The 23,950-nt window shown below is 40.1% G+C and overlaps 1 protein-coding gene across 2 annotated transcripts in view; it reads right to left on the bottom strand.

The window, feature by feature from the left end:
- Positions 1-789: 789 nt before the first annotated feature.
- Positions 790-23,950, bottom strand: part of LOC140188139 (cathepsin K-like) — a 40,822-nt gene continuing 17,661 nt past the window's right edge. For both annotated transcript variants that reach the window (XM_072244115.1, XM_072244116.1), the window contains exons 3-8: positions 23,182-23,304; positions 18,632-18,811; positions 10,139-10,357; positions 5,530-5,692; positions 3,692-3,797; positions 790-1,150 (exon numbers count right to left, since the gene is read on the bottom strand). In XM_072244115.1, the coding sequence (XP_072100216.1) occupies positions 1,051-1,150; positions 3,692-3,797; positions 5,530-5,692; positions 10,139-10,357; positions 18,632-18,811; positions 23,182-23,304 (891 nt within the window). In that variant the 3' untranslated portion in view covers positions 790-1,050. The remainder of the gene's footprint in view (positions 1,151-3,691; positions 3,798-5,529; positions 5,693-10,138; positions 10,358-18,631; positions 18,812-23,181; positions 23,305-23,950) is intronic.

Here is a 23,950-nt window from a genome sequence, read left to right as displayed (position 1 = left end):
ACTTTAATTTGTTATTTATGCATGATTCATCTGTAGATTTTATCCTTGTCTTCATAAGTTATTGTGTGTTATGTGTACCACTGTGCTTTACACCCCGGTTCGTTGTTTCCTTTCTATATACATTATATGATTATACACATGCTATGGTTAAAAGACAAAAAAGCTTGACTTAAATTTCACTCATGATATTTGATATTCCACACATAATATCTGTGCCACAAATGGGATTAGCAATGGATATCTCCAACAAAAGAGGGTCTGGTCATCTGCCTTTGATAATCAATGGTGCCATTTTACCTGGATTAGTTCTGGGGGCTGGCTTGCTTTTCTGGTAAGTCCACTGTGGCACAAGGTCTGTACTCACCATAGCTGGTTATGGTGAGGAGAGTAGTAGTATGGATATAAATGCTGAGGAAGAATTTTAAGTATTGGAGGAAAGACAGGATTTTGTAATTATCAAAACTTATAATTGGACTCGCACTTGAACAGATTGGTACCATTATTTTAAAAAGGTGAAAAAAGGCTCCTGCTTGACCTGCAAGAGTTACAACTGTTTCACTCTTTGTGAAAGGCATGAAAGTTTGAAGTGTTTTCCCTTGCTGCCCATTGGTGTCGGTTTTCCAGGATTCCTTGGTGGCTTTGCTGTCCTAATATCGACAGCATTCGCTCTCATTCAACCTCTGGAAATCAACACTTTAATTCAATTTGCAATCAAGGCTGCGGTGAGGTTTGGATCTGAGAGATTTGACAGAACCTCAATTCATTCATTAAGTTCCAAACAAAAAGTAGTTGAAGTGATTGCCAATAGCTTTTATTAATTACTGAGCATTACAACCTATTCCTTTACAAAACTGGCATAACATTGTCATTCAAAATTGCAATTAACAACATACAAGTAATTCACCTTTAATGCCACACTGACAAAAATACAGAAGCTGCAGTTATTTCCCTGACCATCTATTTTCATTTCCTATAGACTGATTAGCAACAGCAGAAGTTTCCACAATTCTTCAGCCCAAGTTCTGAAGCTCTGGTTGGTTGTTGGAGTGCTTACACAACTGGAAAGATAACATAATCGGTTATGCCACAATTATTATTTTTGTCCCTTGACATCTTGATGTAACCGTTGTCACCCCATGATGTTCCCCAGCTGCAAAATAAGAGATGAAAAGGTGTTAATTTCACAATTCTGTTGAAGTATTAACCTGGAAGAACTGTACACTGCAGAGAAGGATTTCGATTGGATCTGATTATGTTCTTTTAAATAATGACAACGCACATAGGATATTTGATTTCTACAGCTGAGCAGGATGTTGCAATAATGCTTTTTTAAAAAATTTATAGTTAGGTTAAGGATCAAAACATTCTCCTTGACCTCTGACATAAATTAATAGCCAATGGAATGTGTGTGGATTTACCACAAGCTTTTAGATCAAATTTGGGTGGGAATGTAAAGTATTGGAAACCAGATGTTACCTAAAGACATTTTTTACTCACATTCATGCAAGAGATAGTTTTAATGAAGGAGAAATAATGCTGAACTTGTACTGCATCATTATCAGGATGGGACTAGCCTGATGGATCAATGGCCTATTATCACCAAGAATTTTTCATCCTATTTGCCCATAATTTTAAGCAGAGGCAAGTTTAAAAAGAATACCGGAGTACAAGAGTTAGAATGTTGTCTCTAAGTACACAAGTTGGGACATGATGTTACTTGAGTATAAGAATCGGAGCATCATATTACAATTATAAAAACACATTACAGAGTCCATCTAGAGTATTTTGTGCAGTTCTGGTTTCATAGCTGTAGGAAATATATTATTAAGTTGGAAAGAATACAGAAAAGATTCTCAAGCATGTTACAAAGACTGTATAGCTTGAGTTATAGGGAGAGACTGATTAGACGGGGGCCTTTGGAGGAGCCTCAGGGATAACATTATAGATGTTTATATTATCATGAAGATAAATATTATGAATGGTCACAGTCCTTTTTTCCCTGGGATGGGGGAGAATAAATCTAGAAGGCATAAGCTTAAAGTGAGAGGGCAAACTTTTCACACAGAGAGTGGTGGAAATTTTAAACAAGCTACCAGATGATGTGGTAGAGGTGAGTGCAATTAAAATGTTTAAAATATATCTGGAATATGTACATGGATAAGAAAGGTTTAGGGAGATATGGACCAAACACAGGAAATCAGACTAGTTTAGGTAGGTACCTCAGTCAGCAAAGGCCTGGCTCAACCATTCCTATGCATTATTGGCAGCACTGTCAGGCAGTATCCATGGTGAGAGAAAAAGAGCTAACACTACAGATTGTAACTGATTATCAGAATTGATGAAAAGGTTAGTGATAAAACAAGTAATAAGGTGCTGACAAAGTTGAAAACAAGGATAGAATAAAAGGGAAGGTTCTGATAGGGTGGAAACCAAAAAATAGTAGATAAGAGGGGTGATTGCCTAAGGAGGTGTAGATTCTGAATAATTATCTGAAATTATCAAAGGACTGCAGAAAGCTGGGAGTAAAAGTCCAGTAAATGCTGTAATCTGAAATTGATTAGTTGGGACACTACAATATACTTGGTTAGAAGGTAAGATATTGTTTATTGAGTTTACATGGAGCTCCACTGGAACAATGCTGATGGTCAAGGATTGAGAGGTCCCAGTGGGAGTGAGATGACAAAGTGACAAACAAGGATCACACTTGTGATCTGATTGTAGGTGTTTTCCATCACATTATTCCATCTTCATTTTGTCTTCCCAAGTAAAAGAAACCATGTTAATAAGCAGTAAAAATGGTATGCTAAATTGAAAGAAATACAAGTCATTCACTGCCTCATATAGCACTCACGTTTGGGATATTGGAAGGTGAGAAGAGGTACAAGTAAATCATAGCATCTTCTGTTGTGGGAAAGAGTGGTACAGATTGAAAAGTGAAGCATCCCTTTGGAATGGAGAAACTAAAATAGAGGAAAGATGCTGGTGTTGTTGGAAGTTAAGATAATGATCCAATGAATGTGAAGACCAGTGGGGTAGATGGTGAGGATGAAAGGGGAACTAATCCTAGTTCTGAGGGCTGCGAGAAGGGTAAGAGTAGAGGTATGGAAAATGGACATCTTGTCAATCCCATCGAACTTTGTCATTGACTCTCCACATCTACAAGGACATATTTTTTGGTGTTGGTCACATTTCTTACTGACCAATTTCTGTAATGTTAATGTTCTAAAAGAGACTCTTCTCTTAAAATGTATCTTTTCAGTACTTTTGTCCTGGAGTTTATATATCCTCTCCTTGACTGCTCTGGTGGATTCCTAGTGGCCATACACATTGCATTCTTTCCATACTTTAGATCTAAACAGTTCCTTTGAATTCCCCATTGGATGCATAAGTAACAACACAATAGTACAATCCTTTAGATTTGGTCATTTCCACTCTGCCCTATTCATATTTTAAAAATTACTCTCAGGACTCCCTAGGTTTCTGTTTGATATGTAAAAGAGTCTCACCTTCTGCAGCTTCCCCTGATAAACATATGTCTTTCTTCTGCTATCAGTCTTTTGAATCTTTTCCCTGATGCCCCTAGGATGGCAAGTAGTTTCCCTAATGTATCAACACTCAGATCAAACGCAGTTTTTTTGTCACTGCTCTTCCTGAGGTCGTCTTTTGTCATTCATTTTGTTATGGTACATACCTGTTTTTAATAAGCCAATATTTTCCTCCCTTCTCTGTGCCATATCCAATCAACAGCATTGCATGGTTCACACCATTTTGATTGCAATGTGGATCATAGTAGACACCTGAAAGGAAACATTTATTTAAACACATAATTGAAAAAGGTGATTGGCCTCATGTTGCATAGAAATTTATTCTGTTATCTTGTCATTGAATTATCACTTTACAATCTGTTTACTTCTGTTTGTCATATTTTTCTCACATTTGTCCGTATTTTTATTATAAATCTTAATGTTCACTTTTATAATGAGGAATTCCAATGCAAATTTCTTATCTTGTAACAGTGTCATCCAATTTGCCCTCAGCATTCTATCTCCATAGTCTGTCCACAGGGAACTTTTTCCCATGCTGCCAATGTTCTCTCTAAGGTGAGTGCGTGTACGCATCTTTTGCAAAAAAAAAGAATTTAAACTACTCACAAAAGGTTGTCACCCTCTACCTCATTAGTATGTTAACTATATTTCGTGATCATACACAATCACATTCGCTTTTTCAGTTTCTGATGTGGACAGTGTTGACAACAGGGAGTTCGTGTTGATTTGTTTGCAGATTTTAGAAATGGATAATTTATGCTGTTTTTATGGAAGAAATTATTCAATGTGCACATATTGTTGTTACTGGGCAAAAAAGTTGCACGGTGCAATATTTTTGTGCACACTGGTCATTGCAAATTACAAGGAACATTGTGTGCAGGCAACATTCAATTTCCATACGAATGTAAAGTTTGTCAAATTTTCTAAGTTACTTCTGGGGTTTGACAAAAGTAAAGAAGCAGAATGGAAAAGGTAGCAGGGTGGTGCAGGCAGTAAGCTGGCTTCAATGAATCCAATTTGATGAAAACATTTTTATGGGTTCTTTGCAAAATGATTTTTGTAATGTACTTTATAATTCTGAATATAGAAGTATCACTGGCTTTATTACTGATTAATGTATTTATTCTTCACTTTTCTGTTTGGATTCATTTTGGGAAATCCACGTGTCAATCAAATATTTTTTCCTATTCTAAGTACAATTTTATAAAAACATTTTGTATAACTTGTGAATAATTAAGTCTAATAGAATTGTGATAAGTAAAGTCATTTATTGCTTTTTGCTCAATATACTGTACTTACAAACAGATGAAACATCTGACATTGATTTTATCTCAAAGGGTCATGTAATAATTTTGAAAGCAGCAGGAAGACTGAACTTGCTCTCATGTATCAATGTTTCATTGCTCACAGTGTACTACTACAGGGTAGGATGGAATCAAGACATATACCATTTTTTTTTAATGAACTCTGTTTCCTTATGTAATGGTATTTCACAAATTTGTGCCTGTGACTTCCTTCTTGAAGTTTGTTGCAGTAGATGGTAATTCTATTTAATGAAGATTCTAATTATTTCAGCTTAAGTTTATGCTTTACAACACAGGAATACAGAAAATTATAGGAAGGGTTACTAGGTTGCAAGTTTTGAATCGAATCGCAGGAAGAATTCAACTGTTTATTGGCATGTGAGTTCTGTCTTGGAGTGTGATGGCAATGGATAATTAAGATGAAAAGGGCTGGTTTAATTTCCTTTCAGGGAGGGCAAGAGAGTGCCAATACCAAAAGGAGATGTTGAAAAATGTGAATGCTGGAAGGGACAGGCAGTTTTCAACAGCACCAGAATGCATATGCCGTGGGAGGTGGGGTGGGGGATGGATGTATGGTTGATGTAAATATTCAACACCAATTACTAATGATATATAAGTTGAGAGAGGAAGTGGGTGCAAATGTAGGGTTATTAATATGCATGGTTCAGATAATCTCTTACCTTGACTGTAATACTGGAAGGAATTGAGGGAAGCATCAACGGCAATACAAAGGGGTCCAATTTTTGCCACCTTTCTTGCTAAACGTGCTTCATTGATGTCTAACCTGTGATAGGTTTTGATCTTGGCAACAATATTGTTCCTCTGAAATCTGCAGGATCCTTGCTAATGATAAATTAACCATTAAAATTTGAAGTTCATTAGTACTACATGAATTCTGCAGACGCTGGAAATTCAAGCAACACACATCAAAGTTGCTGGTGAACACAGCAGGCCAGGCGGCATCCCTAGGAAGAGGTACAGTCGACGTTTCAGGCCGAGACGCTTCGTCAGGAGTCCTGACGAAGGGTCTCGGCCTGAAACGTCGACTGTACCTCCTCCTAGAGATGCTGCCTGGCCTGCTGCGTTCATCAGCAACTTTGATGTGTGTTGCTTAGTACTACATAATGCTTTGCAAAGTGCCAGTGATATGGATGCAAAGAATTTTAACCTTCAGTCTGGTATAGCATTTTAGAAATTGACGCACAACTATTTTTGGCACATTGAGTTAAAAAGTGAAACTTCAGAACAGGGTAAATATTGAAAGTTCTCTTTATATAAAATATATTGGCCAATATGTTATAGAACATAGAATAGTACAGCACAATACAGGCCCTTCAGCCCACAATGTCGATCCTTAAACCCTGCCTCCCATATAACCCCCCACCTTAAATTTCTCCATATACCTGTCTAGTAGTCTCTTAAACTTCACGAGTGTATCTGCCTCCACCACTGACTCAGGCAGTGCATTCCACGCACCAACCACTCTCTGAGTAAAAAGGCTTCCTCTAATAACACACATCAAAGTTGCTGGTGAACGCAGCAGGCCAAGCAGCATCTGTAGGAAGAGGTGCAGTCGACGTTTCAGGCTTCCTCTAATATCCCCCTTGAACTTCCCACTCCTCACCTTAAAGCCATGTCCTCTTGTATTGAGCAGTGGTGAAGAGGCGCTGGCTGTCCACTCTATCTATTCCTCTTAATATCTTGTATACCTCTAACATGTCTCCTCTCATCCTCCTTCTCTCCAGAGAGTAAAGCCCTAGCTCCCTTAACCTCTGATCATAATGCATACTCTCTAAACCAGGCAGTACCCTGTAAGTCTCCTCTGTACCCTTTCCGATGCTTCCACATCCTTCTTATAGTGAGGCGACCAGAACTGGACACAGTACTCCAAGTGTGGCCTAACCAGACTTTTATAGAGCTGCATCATTACCTCGTGACTCAAACTCTATCCCTCAACTTATGAAAGCTAACACCCCATAAGCTTTCTTAACTACCCTATCTACCTGTGAGGCAACTTTCAGGGATTTGTGGACATGTACCCCCAGATCCCTCTGCTCCTCCACACTACCAAGTATCCTGCCATTTACCTTGTACTCTGCCTTGGAGTTTGTCCTTCCAAAGTGTACCACCTCACACTTCTCCGGATTGAACTCCATCTGCCACTTCTCAGCCCACTTCTGCATCCTATCAATGTCTCTCTGCAATCTTCAACAATCCTCTACACTATCCACAACACCACCAACCTTTGTGTCATCTGCAATCTTACCGACTCACCCTTCTACCCCCACATCCATGTCGTTAATAAAAATCATGAAAAGTAGAGGACCCAGAACTGATCCTTGTGGGACATCACTATTCACAACCCTCCAATCCGAATGTACTCCCTCCACCACGACCCTCTGCTTTCTGCAGGCAAGCCAATTCTGAATCCACCTGACCAAACATCCCTGGATCCCATGCCTTCTGACTTTCTGAATAAGCCTACCATGTGGAAATTTGTCAAATGCTTTACTAGAATCCATGTAGATCACATCCACTGCATTACCCTCATCTATATGCCTGATCACCTCCTCAAGGAACTCTATCAGGCTTGTTAGACACCATCTGCCTTTCACAAAGCCATGCTGACTGTCCCTGATCAGACCATGATTTCTAAATGCCCAAGGATCCTATCTCTAAGAATCTTTTCCAACAGCTTTCCCACCACAGATGTAAGGCTCATTGGTCTATAATTACCTGGAATATCCCTGTTACCTTTTTTGAACAATGGGACAACATTCACCTCCCTCCAATTCTCCGGTACCATTCCCGTAGAGAACGAGGACATAAAGATCCTAGCCAGAGGCTCAGCAATCTCTTCTCTCGCCTCGTGGAGCAGCCGGGGGAATATTCCGTCCAGCCCCGGGGACTTATCCGTCCTTATGTATCTTAACAACTCCAACACCTCTTCTCCCTTAATATCAACATGCTTCAGAACATCAACCTCATTCATATTGTCCTCGTCATCATCAAGTTCCCTCTCATTGGTGAATACCGAAGAGAAATATTCATTGAGAACTTCGCTCACTTCCACAGCCTCCAGGCACGTCTTCCCACCCTTATCTCTAATTTGTCCTACCTTCACTCCTGTCATCCTTTTGTTCTTCACATAACTGAAGAATGCCTTGGGGTTTTCCTTTACCCTGCTTGCCAAGGCCTTCTCATGCCCCCTTCTTGCTCTCCTCAGCCCCTTCTTAAGCTCCTTTCTTGCTTCCCTATATTCCTCAATAGACCCATCTGATCCTTGCTTCCTAAACCTCATGTATGCTGCCTTCTTCCACCTGACTAGATTGTCCACCTCACTTGTCACCCATGGTTCCTTCACCCTACCATTCTTTATCTTCCTCACCAGGACAAATTTATCCCTAACATCCTGCAAGAGATCTCTAAACATCGACCACATGTCCATAGTGCATTTCCCTGCAAAAACATCATCCCAATTCACACCACAAGTTCTAGCCTTATAGCCTCATAATTTGCCCTTCCCCAATTAAAAATTTTCCTGTCCTCTCTGATTCCCTCCTTTTCCAGGTTGCTCAGGTTCCACCAATGCTGTCATTGGTGTAGTTCAGAATCACAGGGTGGATTCAGGACAAAGAGGGGCATGATCAACAGATGCAGCTTTTACATCAATAGGAACTTGCTTATTCAGTTCCTCCTTTGGCAGATCAAAAGACAAATTTGGAGAAAATCCCATGTCAGGTAACACACTGATCTCAAAGTTTGTCTTTTAGTTGTGGTCTCAGTTTGCCTCCATGATACCACCCACGCATTGGAGAGTAAGACAAGTTTCACAACACAGAAAAAGCTGGAAACTCCAAGCGGCTCAGGCAGTTGCTATGGAAACAGTAAATAAGTTCATCTTTGGTCTGAAATGTTAACTCTTTTTTTCTTTCCTCGGATGCTGCCTGACCTGCTAAGTCTTTTAAAGCATTGTCAGTTGATATTTCAAATTTCCAGCATCTACATTTATTTTGATTTTCACTACGTATCAGACATTACAGATATTAAAAGTTAGGGCACCTTAGCCAATGTTTTGAGTCAATCTCAATTATATTACATTGGATAAAAACATACTGTATATAATACGGGTAAGGAATTCAAAGATGAGTGCGTAGAATTGCCGAGGGAGCAATTTTAAGGAAGCTGAAGCTACACGGTATTGGTAAAAACGGTCAGGAGATGTTTGTGATGTACCAGTCAGGATAGCACATAATTCTAATCCTATGAGTGATTTCGATAGCAGGGGGTGTACCACTGTAGAAACAACATCAATGTTAAAGATCAATGGTATAAATATTTACCTGAGAACACTTTTAATCATTATTGCTGATTTAAACCTAATATATAAAACATTGAACTTGTCAAGTAAAAGCTTATTTTTCATTGCTAAGAGATGCATCTCTTTCTTAACAAATAACTATGCATATAATAAGGTGCTCTACAAAATACTGTATATATTAACTCTAACCCTTTGAATCAAACATTTTGTATCAGCTTCACCACAAATTTATGTAAACAGTAACACAGCATTTAGTGTGGCTTCAGCAACCTGGATTCCACCCTGACTTCTAGTGTTGTCTGTATGGAGTTTGCACATTCTCACCGTGACCTCCTGAATTGACCCTGGCTTTTCTAGTTCTCTTCCATATCCTAAACATGTGATGGTTGGTAGATGTAAATCCATCATTCTTACTGAGCACGTTCAATGTGTTGACTCAGGTGAATGACGCAGCAACACTCAGTGTCACAGAGCAAAGTGATTATATTCTTGAACTAACAGCCAAAGGACTGGGCTGTTGATTCAGAGATCTGAGCTATAATCTCACCATAATTGTTTGAGAACTTCTCTAGTAATTAAATCAAAATGTAACTTTAAAAAAATTTTACTTTCAGTTCAATAGTCATGAACTTATGGACCTACTGTAAAAATACAACTGGCTCCAACATTCTTAAGGGAAGGAAATTCCCCATCCGTACCTGGCAAAGGTAGTATGTGACTTCAAGTCACCACTGTAATTGATTCACATCTGCCTTGTTAGTCCAGGGGCAATTAGAAAAGGATAATAAATGCCAACGTTGGCAGAGACATCTGCATGACCATGATTAAATACATACAGTCAAAACATTCTGATCTCCTCCACTGAGTAATGTATCTGTACAGAGAGGACATATCACTTGGACATATGTTTTGCCATTCAGCACATGAATGAATGTGAGTAAATTAAATCCATGTTGAAAAAGACTTACTTGTCCAGTGTAGGGATAACTTTTTTCCGATTCTATGCCACCAAGTTGTATTATACATTTGTAGGCACTTTCCATATACCCGCCATTGCATCCGTTAGAATTACAGTCACAATCTAGCATGTTCTGTTCACTCAGAGAGATAAGTTGCTTCTTTTTTTTTGCCCACTGCCCCTCGAGGGCTCCAGTTGCGCTGAAGGCCCAGCAGGAGCCACATGGTCCCTGATAATCAGAAACAAAGTCACACTGAAAACATCCAAAATTCACATCACATCAATCATTTTCATCTTTACTGAGGTGGAGTACAGTTCTACATTGGAGAAACTAAAGTTTATGTGAGCATGTAACCTTGAGAGTTTGAGTATCAGAGTTGTGAAAGCAGTTCTTCTACCCTTGATCTTTAGGGCTGAAATGTGATTGATGCAGCAGATGTGGAGGTCATGGCAATCGCCTCTGTGCACAAGTACCACCATTGTATAGGTGATTGAGAATAATGTAAAAAGTGCACTATGAACATGCTAAATCTGCAGTTACATTTAAAGGGTTGTTTTGGGGTGACAGACTGGCAGGCACTCTGTGAGTCACATGGAGAGGATATTGATGGGCTCACAGAGTGCATCACTGATTACATCAACTTCTGTGTGGGCTGCAATGTTCTGACAAGAACTGTCCTTTGTTATTCAAATAACAAGCCATGGGCGACAAAGGACAATAAGGACACCCTGAACGCTAAAAAGAGGGCGTTTAGAGATGGAAATAGGGAGGAGCTGAGGGCAATATAGAGGGACCTGAAAGCCAGGATCAGGGAGGCTAAAGACAGGTACAGGAGGAAGCTTGAGTGGAAACTCCAGCAGAACAACATGAGAGGTCTGGAGGGGGATGAGGACCATCACTGGGTTCCAGCAAACTAGCAACAGAGGAGCGGAAGGCAATGTGGACAGGGCCAATGAACTTAACTTGTTTTTTAACAGATTTGACAGTGTGGCCCCTACCCATCCCACACATGAGCCATCTGTTGTCGGCCCCCAACCAACACATATTCCACTCTCCCCACCTACCCCTCCTCACAGTCCCCCACCCTGCTCTCATGACTATACCCCTTCCCCACATGAAACCACCATGGTGGGCTTCACAGCTGAACAGGTGAGAAGACAGCTGAAACGTCTCAACCCAAGCAAGGCTGCAGGACCGGATGGTGTCAGTACCAGGGTGCTCAAAGCCTGTGCCCCTCAGCTATGTGGAGTACTTCGCCATGTATTCAACCCGAGCCTGAGGCTCTGGAGGATTCCTGTACCATGGAAGACGTCCTGCCTCGTCCCTGTGCTGAAGACACCGTGCCCCAGCGGCCTCAATGACTACAGACCAGTGGCATTGACCTCCCACATCATGAAGACCCTGGAGCGACTTGTTCTGGAGCTGCTCTGGCCTATGGTCAGGCCACATTTAGATCCCCTCCAGTTCGCCTACCAGCCCCGACTAGGAGTTGAGGATGCCATCGTCTCCCTGCTGAACCGTGTCTACGCCCACCTGGACAAGCCAGCGAGCACTGTGAGGGTCACGTTTTTTGACTTCTCCAGTGCATTCAACACCATCCACCCTGCTCTGCTGGGGGAGAAGCTGACAGCGATGCAGGTGGATGCTTCCCTGGTATCATGGATTCTTGATTACCTGACTGGCAGACCACAGTATGTGTGCTTGCAACACTGTGTGTCCGACAGAGTGATTAGCAGCACTGGGGCTCCACAGGGGACTGTCTTGTCTCCCTTTCTCTTCACCATTTACACCTCGGACTTCAACTACTGCACAGAGTCTTGTCATCTTCAGAAGTTTTTGATGACTCTGCCATAGTTGAATGCATCAGCAAAGGAGATGAGGCTGAGTACAGGGCTATGGTAGGAAACTTTGTCACATGGTGTGAGCAGAATTATCTGCAGTTTAATGTGAAAAAGACTAAGGAGCTGGTGGTCGACCTGAGGAGAGCTAAGGTACCGGTAACCCCTGTTTCCATCCAGGGGGTCAGTGTGGACATGGTGGAGGATTACAAATACTTGGGGATACGAATTGACAATAAACTGGACTGGTCAAAGAACACTGAGGCTGTCAACAAGAAGGGCCAGAGCCGTCTCTATTTCCTGAGGAGACTGAAGTCCCTTAACATCTGCCGGACGATGCTGAGGATGTTCTACGAGTCTGTGGTGGCCAGTGCAATCATGTTTGCTGTTGTGTGGCTGGGGCAGCAGGCTGAGGGTGGCAGACACCAACAGAATCAACAAACTCATTCGTAAGGCCAGTGATGTTGTGGAGATGGAACTGGAACCTCTCACGGTGGTGTCTGAAAAGAGGATGCTGTCTAAGCTGCATGCCATCTTGGTCAATGTTTCCCATCCACTACATAATGTACTGGGTGGGCACAGGAGTACATTCAGCCAGAGATTCATCCCACCGAGATGCAGCACAGAGCGTCATAGGAAGTCATTCCTGCCTGTGGCCATCAAACTTTACAACTCCTCCCTTGGAGGGTCAGACATCCTAAGCCAATAGGCTGGTCCTGGACTTATCTCATAATTCACTGGCATAATCTACATATTACTATTTAACTATTTATGGTTCTATTACTATTTATTATTTATGGAGGAACTGTAACGAAAACCAATTTCCCCCGGGATCAATAAAGTATGACTATGACTATGACTATGAAAGTTCGGATTTTTAGAAAATATTCCATCATGCACAGTACAATATTGATTGTTGTAGAGACATACATAAACAAGTCTTTAAGTCTGCACAAATCATCAACCACTCATTTACATTGTTGGTTGGCGATGATGATCATTATCACAAGCCGGGGCTGAAGGCATGAAGACCCTGAGATACCCTGTTGTCAGGATCCCTCTCTAGGCCTCACTAGTGTAGTCCAAAGAAAAGCTTATGAAGCAATACATTTGGCGCCAACTTGGCTGCAGGAGCTGCCAGAAGGATGTTCAATGACTTCCAGCCGCCTTAGGGGTTCCACTCCGGATTTACTGTCTGGGTTTACTCCCGTGGCCTTCGTCTCTCCTGAGGCTGCCCTCTCTTAATCCTACATAAATCACAATTTTAATTCTCTTTGCTCCTACCATTCACCTCGGCACCAGGGCAATTTACATTGGTAAATTAATCTACAAATCTGTGGTCACAGAGTGAAAGTGCAAACCCCACACAGACAGCACCCAAGGTCAGGATTGAACCCAGGTCTCTGGTACACAGCTGGTATTGTAAAGCATCATGTTAAATGCTACTCCAAGGTGATGGTGGAAGGTTGCTTTCCTGATTGGAAGTCTGTGACCAGAGGTGTACCATATGGATTGGTGCTGAGACCCTTCATTAACACCATGGATGTGAACGTACGAGTTTTGATCAGTACGTTTGCAGATGATATAAAATTGGTGATGTAGACAACAAGGATGGTGATATAGATCATTAGGAAGTTGGGTGGAGCAAAGGCGAATGGAATTTGTCCTGTAATAATGAAAGGCAGTACACTTTGGAAAGATAAATGAGAGAAGGATGTGTACAATAATGGTTGAGCCCAAGAGAGTGCTGATAAACAGATGGAGCACAGGGAGGTCACTGGAAGTGGCAGCACAGCGGATAAGGTGGTGAAGATGATATGAGATGGTTGATTTTATTGGCTGTGGCAAAGAGTAAGAGAACAGCTTTATGTTGCTCTGGAAGGCACATTACAGGACAAGGGTACAGCATTTCAGCAATGAAACAAGTCTCTTTTACCATCAAGCAAAGAAGGAGGCTGAAGAGCAATCTGACAGAGGTATAAAAGTACTGTGAAGGGGATAGATAGAAATCTTTTCCTATGGTGGGCATGTGCTTGACAAACATATTTAGGTTTAAGATGAGGGGGAGGAGATTTAAGAAGGAACCTGAGGGAGAATTTCTTTTCACCCAGAAGGTGGTTGGGGTCTGCAACACACTGGCTGAAGAGATAGAGGAGTCAAGTACTGTCACAACATTTAAGAAACAGTAGGACAACTACTTGATTCACCAAGGTATATAAGGCTATAGATTTATGAAGGGAAATAGAAATAATGTAGATAGATACAATGGATATTGGGGACTGAAGGACCTGCTTCTGTGTTGTATGAATCTGTGGCTCTAAGAAATCCAAAAACATTCCCTTCTTTACTACTGTTGCCACCAGTTGAAATGTACCCTTATGCAGAAGGGGCTTGGGTAAGTAATATGAACATTATTTATGTTGGGGGTTTCAGATAACAATGGAGAAAATGCAGAAGATACATGAGGAGATACAGATACTGGACATATCAAAATTCTACCTCATAGCATTGTTAATGAGGTGTTTAGGCAGGCGTCATCTCAAGATAAATTTGTTTTAATTTTACATACAATATACATTGCATATTGAAATCTGAAGTGCCCAGTAAAACAAAAGAGTATATTTTGAATTGAATTGCAAAGGATGTCTCTGAAGCAGTCAACCCAGTTCATCCCAAGTCACATGCACTAAGTTTGTAATGTAACAGTCAAGTTTAAATCTATTGTTTTCATATGCACACACGCCATGAAAAATTGCTTCTTGAAGCAACAGCACAGGAGAAGATGAAGACAAACATATGTCAACATAAATTAACATAATCACACGTTCAAAATTATGAACAAAATAAACAACGTATGTATGCTGTAGTCTACTTCTAACACTCAGTTTCTTTGACTTCAGTAGAACTGCATTTTGGAGAGTAAGGGATAGTATTTATTAGATTTTGGAGAGTAAGGGATAGTATGTACTGGATTTTGGAGAGTAAGGGATAGTATGTACTTGATTTTGGAGAGTAAGGGATAGTGTGTACTGGATTTTGGAGAGTAAGGGATAGTATGTACTGGATTTTGGAGAGTAAGGGATAGTATGTACTGGATTTTGGAGAATAAGGGATAGTATGGACTTGATTTTGGAGAGTAAGGAATAGTATGTACTTGATTTTGGAGAGTAAGGGATAGTGTGTACTGGATTTTGGAGAGTAAGGGATAGTATGTACTGGATTTTGGAGAGTAAGGGATAGTATGTACTTGATTTTGGAGAGTAAGGGATAGTGTGTACTGGATTTTGGAGAGTAAGGGATAGTATGTACTGGATTTTGGAGAGTAAGGGATAGTATGTACTGGATTTTGGAGAGTAAGGGATAGTATGTACTTGATTTTGGAGAGTAAGGGATAGTGTGTACTGGATTTTGGAGAGTAAGGGATAGTATGTACTGGATTTTGGAGAGTAAGGGATAGTATGTACTGGATTTTGGAGAGTAAGGGATAGTATGTACTGGATTTTGGAGAGTAAGAGATAATATGTACTGGATTTTGGAGAGTAAGGGATAGTATGTACTTGATTTTGGAGAGTAAGGGATAGTGTGTACTGGATTTTGGAGAGTAAGGGATAGTATGTACTGGATTTTGGAGAGTAAGGGATAGTATGGACTTGATTTTGGAGAGTAAGGAATAGTATGTACTTGATTTTGGAGAGTAAGGGATAGTGTGTACTGGATTTTGGAGAGTAAGGGATAGTATGTACTGGATTTTGGAGAGTAAGGGATAGTATGTACTGGATTTTGGAGAATAAGGGATAGTATGGACTTGATTTTGGAGAGTAAGGAATAGTATGTACTTGATTTTGGAGAGTAAGGGATAGTGTGTACTGGATTTTGGAGAATAAGGGATAGTATGTACTGGATTTTGGAGAGTAAGGGATAGTATGTACTGGATTTTGGAGAGTAAGGGATAGTATGTACTGGATTTTGGAGAGTAAGGGATAGTATGTACTTGATTTTGGAGAGTAAGGGATAGTGTGTACTGGATTTTGGAGAGTAAGGGATAGTATGTACTGGATTTTGGAGAGTAAGGGATAGTATGTACTGGATTTTGGAGAGTAAGGGATAGTATGTACTGGATTTTGGAGAGTAAGAGATAATATGTACTGGATTTTGGAGAGTAAGGGATAGTATGTACTTGATTTTGGAGAGTAAGGGATAGTGTGTACTGGATTTTGGAGAGTAAGGGATAGTATGTACTGGATTTTGGAGAGTAAGGGATAGTATGTACTGGATTTTGGAGAATAAGGGATAGTATGGACTTGATTTTGGAGAGTAAGGAATAGTATGTACTTGATTTTGGAGAGTAAGGGATAGTGTGTACTGGATTTTGGAGAATAAGGGATAGTATGTACTGGATTTTGGAGAGTAAGGGATATTATGTACTTGATTTTGGAGAGTAAGGTATAGTATGTACTTGATTTTGGAGAGTAAGGGATAGTGTGTACTGGATTTTGGAGAGTAAGAGATAATATGTACTGGATTTTGGAGAGTAAGGGATAGTATGTACTGGATTTTGGAGAGTAAGAGATAATATCTACTGGATTTTGGAGAGTAAGGGATAGTATGTACTGGATTTTGGAGAGTAAGGGATAGTATGTACTGGATTTTGGAGAGTAAGAGATAATATGTACTGGATTTTGGAGAGTAAGGGATAGTATGTACTGGATTTTGGAGAGTAAGAGATATGTACTGGATTTTGGAGAGTAAGGGATAGTATGTACTGGATTTTGGAGAGTAAGGAATAGTATGTACTGGATTTTGGAGAATAAGGGATAGTATGGACTTGATTTTAGAGAGTAAGGAATAGTATGTACTTGATTTTGGAGAGTAAGGGATAATGTGTACTGGATTTTGGAGAATAAGGGATAGTATGTACTGGATTTTGGAGAGTAAGGGATAGTATGTACTTGATTTTGGAGAGTAAGGGATAGTGTGTACTGGATTTTGGAGAGTAAGAGATAATATGTACTGGATTTTGGAGAGTAAGGGATAGTATGTATTGGATTTTGGAGAGTAAGAGATAATATGTACTGGATTTTGGAGAGTAAAGGATAGTATGTACTGGATTTTGGAGAGTAAGGGATAGTATGTACTGGATTTTGGAGAGTAAGAGATAATATGTACTGGATTTTGGAGAGTAAGGGATAGTATGAACTGGATTTTGGAGAGTAAGAGATAATATGTACTGGATTTTGGAGAGTAAGGGATAGTATGTACTTGATTTTGGAGAGTAAGGGATAGTATGTACTGGATTTTGGAGAGTAAGGGATAGTATGTACTGGATTTTGGAGAATAAGGGATAGTATGGACTTGATTTTGGAGAGTAAGGAATAGTATGTACTTGATTTTGGAGAATAAGGGATAGTGTGTACTGGATTTTGGAGAATAAGGGATAGTATGTACTGGATTTTGGAGAGTAAGGGATAGTATGTACTTGATTTTGGAGAGTAAGGGATAGTGTGTACTGGATTTTGGAGAGTAAGAGATAATATGTACTGGATTTTGGAGAGTAAGGGATAGTATGTACTGGATTTTGGAGAGTAAGAGATACGTACTGTATTTTGGAGAGTAAGGGATAGTATGTACTGAATTTTGGAGAGTAAGGAATAGTATGTACTGGATTTTGGAGAATAAGGGATAGTATGGACTTAATTTTGGAGAGTAAGGAATAGTATGTACTTGATTTTGGAGAGTAAGGGATAGTATGTACTGGATTTTGGAGAATAAGGGATAGTATGTACTGGATTTTGGAGAGTAAGGGATAGTATGTACTGGATTTTGGAGAGTAAGGGATAGTGTGTACTGGATTTTGGAGAGTAAGAGATAGTATGGACTTGATTTTGGAGAGTAAGGGATAGTATGTACTGGATTTTGGAGAGTAAGGGATAGTATGTACTGGATTTTGGAGAGTAAGGGATAGTATGTACTTGATTTTGGAGAGTAAGGGATAGTGTGTACTGGATTTTGGAGAGTAAGGGATAGTATGTACTGGATTTTGGAGAGTAAGAGATAATATGTACTGGATTTTGGAGAATAAGGGATAGTATGTACTGGATTTTGGAGAGTAAGAGATATGTACTGGATTTTGGAGAGTAAGGGATAGTATGTACTTGATTTTGGAGAGTAAGGGATTGTGTGTACTGGATTTTGGAGAGTAAGATAATATGTACTGGATTTTGGAGAGTAAAGGATAGTATGAACTGGATTTTGGAGAGTAAGGGATAGTGTGTACTGGATTTTGGAGAGAAAGGATAGTATGTACTGGATTTTGGAGAGTAAGGGATAGTGTGTACTGGATTTTGGAGAGAAGGGATAGTATGTACTGGATTTTGAAGAGTAAGGGATAGTGTGTACTGGATTTTGGAGAGTAAGGGATACTATGTACCGGATTTTGGAAAGTAAGGGACAGTGTGTACTATATATGACACTCTATTACATATTGAACGCGCAGGATTTAGCATGACTTGTATCCACAGTATGTGACTTCATGTGCATGGCTGAACTCTGCAGACAGCAGCAGCATAATTGAGCAAATGGACAGTACTTTCAGACAAATAAGACATATCTTCAATGGTTACTAAATGACATTATCAAACATCACTAATACCACTGGATTTCTTACCTGGTTCTTCACCCTTGTAACCAGATTTTTATCCCTCCAGTCAACAGTGCTTGGACGCTTGGAAACATTTTCATTATCAGCATCATCGAGCTCATTAGATTCTTTAACTTGTTCCTCAGTTGAGTTTTCAGCTTTATTTCTGAAGAAAGTATTCATGAGCATATTGAACTCTTTATTGGTCTAGAAAGACAATTACAAAGACGTCCGTTAATGCAATGACAGTCCTTGGCAAATCAGACTCAAGTATGTTATCACTTTAATATGCTGTGATTCTTTTTTTGTTTTGTGGCAGCAGTATAGTGTAAGAAATAAGAATGACTATAAGTTACAAAAATAAATAAATAATGCAAAGGGTGAATAATGGTGTAGTGTCATGGGCAGTTCAGAAATCTGATGGCAAAGGGTAAGAAGCCATTCCCTAAATGTTGAGTGTAGATCTTCAGGGTCTTGTATGTCCCCGCAGAATGTCAGCAATGAGAAGAGGGCATGTCCTGGATGACGAGGGTCCTCAATAGTAGATGGCACCTTTTTGAGCTGTGCCCTTTGAAGGTATCGTTGATGTGCAGGAAGAAAGTACGAAACCTCCTGTGGTTACAATACACCAGCATTGATTTTGCAGTATTAGGAGAAATGATAATATCGAGCACCTTTAGCAGAGAGTATGTTCTTGCTTACTCTGTAACTGAAATCTGGTTTTTCAGACAAGCACAATTGCAAGTGTTTATTGCTACTTTGTCCCAGGTGAAACAGAGAATTTGCCCATTGTTTCTGGCAGGAGGGAAAATAGTGTGGGACCTTCCTCCCCAGGTGGTCTTAAGAGCGTACCCCCACACATACTTGGACCATTGTCTAGTCCTTAAGGGGAGGTCAGTGGCAGCTTTGTGAATCCTTTAAGTTGGTTGATTTTAGTGACTGTGTGCACCTCTGTGAAGTGTGTTACCTATGCAGTTCCTTTTGTACATTACAGGACGGGGTGGGTCTTTGTGTGAGTCACTGCTTTAACCTTCAGTTTAATAGGTTTTGCTTAGCTTGAGCTTGTGGTATTTGTATGGCTAGTCTTAAATCTCCATGTGAAGCTGGGGCACTGATGCTCTTTATTATACTGGTGTAGTAACTTTACCTAACACACTTTATTGCACTTTATTCAGTCTGATGTTAAATCAGGAGCTCTATTTTATGTGGAATCTGACTTGCCTCTCCATGTTTTTAACAAAACTTCTGTTTGTTAATAAAATTCGTTATAACTGTAAACTACCTTGTTGGACTGTCTACGTCAAGGAGGCCCAGAACCTGCCTGTACTACTGCCTCAGTAGTTACATAATTGGTACCTTTCTGGAATTATGAAGCTGCTTTTAATAGGCCATTCTACAATACAGCTGTACTTAAACCACAGCTGGGGAGTATTGGCAAAGCATAAACATGGGCAGAGTTGTCTGGGGGAGGTGGGGTGAGGAACCAACCTATTCTAATGAAGAACTGTTTGTACAGGTTCTTTGTACAAAGAGCACTTGTGGCAAGATGTTGCTATGGAGGAGACTATAGGCATATGAGCCCTCTGCAAATGCCTGCACTTTTAAAAGATCTACACCACAGTCAAATGCCACCTCCATCTGTGAACATTTATCATAAATATTTCTCAGTAGACTAATCTTAACCCTTGTAAGTAGCTGTCAGCACCTTTAAGGCATGATGTAGCTTACCTCAAAAGGATCAGCCTGCAAGGATCCCAAGGCAAAGTTTCTGAGAGGGTGGCATTGACAGCAAAGTAGCTACTCGAGATTTAGCAGGTAACTAAACTGTGCCTGGGTTTAGACTCAGAAACCCTGCCTCAGATCCCTCACGGGCTGCCTCTGATAAAACACTGTTGCTCATTGTTGCCATGCAGTTATCAAGAATAGCCCCACTGACAAAAGTATGGAATTTTTCGTTGTTGGTGTGACCGCAGTATTTGCATCTACAAAGGGCATTGAGCCAGAGTTGAAAGCTTCCCAAGTGCAGCCACTCCTAGATGACACTTCTGCCCTTACTACGTCCTCCCTGGCACATTTCTGCAGAGTGCCTCCTCCTGTTTTGTGTTTCTTTCTCCCACCTTTTAGTTGTTTCTGATATGGTGGACCTGGTACAATTTCTGCTTCAGTAGCACTTCTTCATTTCTCTCCACTAATTTCAAGGATCACCCTGCTAAAACAAATTGGGTTAGAAAGTCATGCTGTTTGGGGTGCTGGATTGGTGATCCCGTGTGAGGTTTGTTATGTGGAGAGCTGTCCAACACTCTGTGATTGAAAGGATGTATCTAGCCTTTTAAATAATGCTCATTTTTAGCCTACAGCATTTTTTTTTGTTCTGTGAGGGAACACAGACCATTGCAGTTTCAACCAAAATAGATGCAGATCCTGCTGGAAAATGATTCTTGGGCATGACAATTACTGACCTGAATGAGGCACTCTAGACTCCATGGAAAAAATGCATATAATTCCCATCAGAAGTCCATCCTTATTAACGATGACTGTTTTTTTTCAATTGACAAACGTCTTAATGTAATTTTTTTTACATTAATTCTTTGTTTTTGTAAACTAATTCTAAGTCATCTTTTTTCAGAATCTGATATAAAGGGAGGTTGGTTTCAGTTAAAAATGACCAAGGCCATTGTGCAATATTCATTGTACGATTGGAACCATTATTTTTCATGCAACTAAATTAATGGGAAGCCACCTTCTTTTATAAATGTGGAAGCCATTTTGCATTGTGAATATAACCTCACGGAACACTGACCAGTGGGGAAATGAGTAAAAGCTGTTACTCCAAGATGCTATGTTTTATAGGGCAGAACTGAACATCATTGATCAAGTGAGCTTCAGCTTTCATTACCAGCCACTGTAAATTGATGCCAGCTGGACTGCAGTTGAGGTCTATATTTTTCCTCACTGTCCTTGGAATGAAAGCAGAATTTCCAGCAGCATTCCTAGTTCTGATTGTAAATCAATGCAATAAAGCAAAGGGGTTGCGCAAAGATCAGAAACAGAGAAAACATGGGAGAGGACAGATGACATCTATGGAGAGAGAAACAGAATTAATGCTCCAGGTTGAAGTTCAAAATTCTAAGTAAATTAATTATTGAAGTGTATATGTGTCACCATATACTAAAGGTTTTTTTTCTTGTGGGCATACTCAGTAAATCCAAGAAACACAATAGAATTAATTGAAGACCGCATCCAATAGGACAGACAAAGAATCAATGTGCAAAAGACAAACTGAAAATACAGAAGGAAATTAAAGAACTGAGGTGTTATATTTGAACACACGCAGTATACAGAATAAGGTAGATGATCTCTTAGCACAGTTAGAGATTGATAGGTGTAATGTTGTGGGCATCGCTGAGTTGTGGCTGAAAGAAGATTATTGTTGCAGCCTTGATATCCAAAGATAGACATTGTATTGAAAGGACAGCCAGGCAGGCAGAGAGGGTGGTGTGGCTCTGATTTTAGAAAAATGAAATCAAATCCTTCAAAAGAGGAAGATGTAGAGTTAATGAACTGCAAAGGTAAAATGACCCTGATGGAAGTTGTATACAGGTCTCCAAACAGTAGCCAGGATGTGGGCTACTAATCACAATGGGGGGATAGAAAAAGCATGTCTAAAGAGTAATGAATCAATAGTAATGAGGGACTTGAATATGCAGGTAGGCTGGAAAAATCAGGTTGGTGCTGGACCACAAGACAGAATTTTTAGAATACCTGCAAGATGGCTTTTTAGAGTAGCTTGCGGTTTAGCCCACTAGGAAGATCAGCTATTCTGGATTGGGTATTTTGTAATGAACTAGATTTGATTGGGGAGCTCAAGGTAAAAGAACCCTTAGGGAGTAGTGATCATAATATGATAGAGTTCACTCTGAAATATTAGCAGGAAAATTTAAAGTCAAATGTATCATTATTGCAGTGGAGCAAAGGGAATTACAAAAGCATGAGAAAGAAGCTGGCAAAAGTTGATTGGAAGAGGACACGAGCAGGGATGACAGCAGAGCAGCAGTGGCTGGAGCTTCTGGAAGCAATTCAGAAGGCACGGGATAAATATATCCTGAAGTATTCTAAAGGCTGGATTACACATCTGTGGCTGACAAAGGAAGTCAAAGCTAACCTAATAGAGCAAAGGTTTGTAGGAAGTTAGTTGGGGAAACTTTTAAAAACCAATGAAAGGCAGCTAAAAAACCATGGGAAAGATGAAATATGAATGTAAACTGGCCAACAATATTAGAGGATACCAAATGATTTTTTTTCCAGATACATTTTTTTCAGAAGTAAAGTGTTCCTTTACTTCACAGCAGCAAATACAAAGGTGACACAAGCCTCTCGGCAGCAGCTCATCATGAAGGTGGCTGCATAGGTGAGCAGAAATAACAAAATATGGTGTTAAAGGGTCAGATGAAAGAATCGGACATTGGCAAGAGAGATTGGACTTTGTTACATGATATCAGTGAATGTAAAGAGCTCATTCAGTAAAATCACCTCATAACTAGCATCTGATAATCAAATATTTTAGAAATTGTACACACCAGATCTCCAAATTGGTTCATTGCCACAGTAAACGTGTGCTTCCCCATTGCGTACTCTCGATTGTGCTGTTCAATGTAACTCATGGCACTTTCCCAAATTATTCTCCTGTTGATCTCCTCATCCTGAAAAAGACATCATGACATCACTCTGTAGCACCTTTCCATACTACCATTCTACAAATTTTTCAAAGATTGCATGCAAAACCTGAAATATTAATTTACAGTGATTTTAAATTGCCCCAGTTAGTCTGAGAGGTGGGACTCATTCCACATGCAGGATCAACACTACTAGCATTTGTGTAGCACATTTAATCTCGCAAAATCACCCAAGTCACTGCTCACGAGCTTCAGACAAAATGCTGAGCAGCACAGAAAACATTAGAGCAGATGATCAAGAGTTTTTTTTTAAAAAAAGGAAAGAAAGAGATGGTGGTGGATTACCTTCTGAAAACTTCCCAGAGTTTAGTGTATAGTACTGAAAATACATCTTTCAACTGACAAGTGAGTAAGTTTTGAGATCAAGTCATAGAATGATACAGCCTTCAGCCCAACTTGTCCATGCCAGTTGTTTTGCCCAGTGAGCTGCAACAAGCTTCATGACATAAATCGATGAGGTAAAAACCTGATTCCAATTCTGATCTGGATAGCCATCAAAGCTACTGCAATGATGTAGGATCAGAGGCGGAGACATCAGGCTAGGAGGTGGAATGCAGGGATTAGAGGCAGCAGGGACTGCTTGTACTTGGCCCATGGCCCTCTAAATGTCTCC

The sequence above is a fragment of the Mobula birostris genome, chromosome 26 (assembly GCF_030028105.1).
Source record: "Mobula birostris isolate sMobBir1 chromosome 26, sMobBir1.hap1, whole genome shotgun sequence".
NCBI lineage: Eukaryota > Metazoa > Chordata > Chondrichthyes > Myliobatiformes > Myliobatidae > Mobula > Mobula birostris.
The sequence above is the reverse complement of the archived record's forward strand: the minus strand, read 5'-3'. Positions and strand labels throughout refer to the sequence as shown.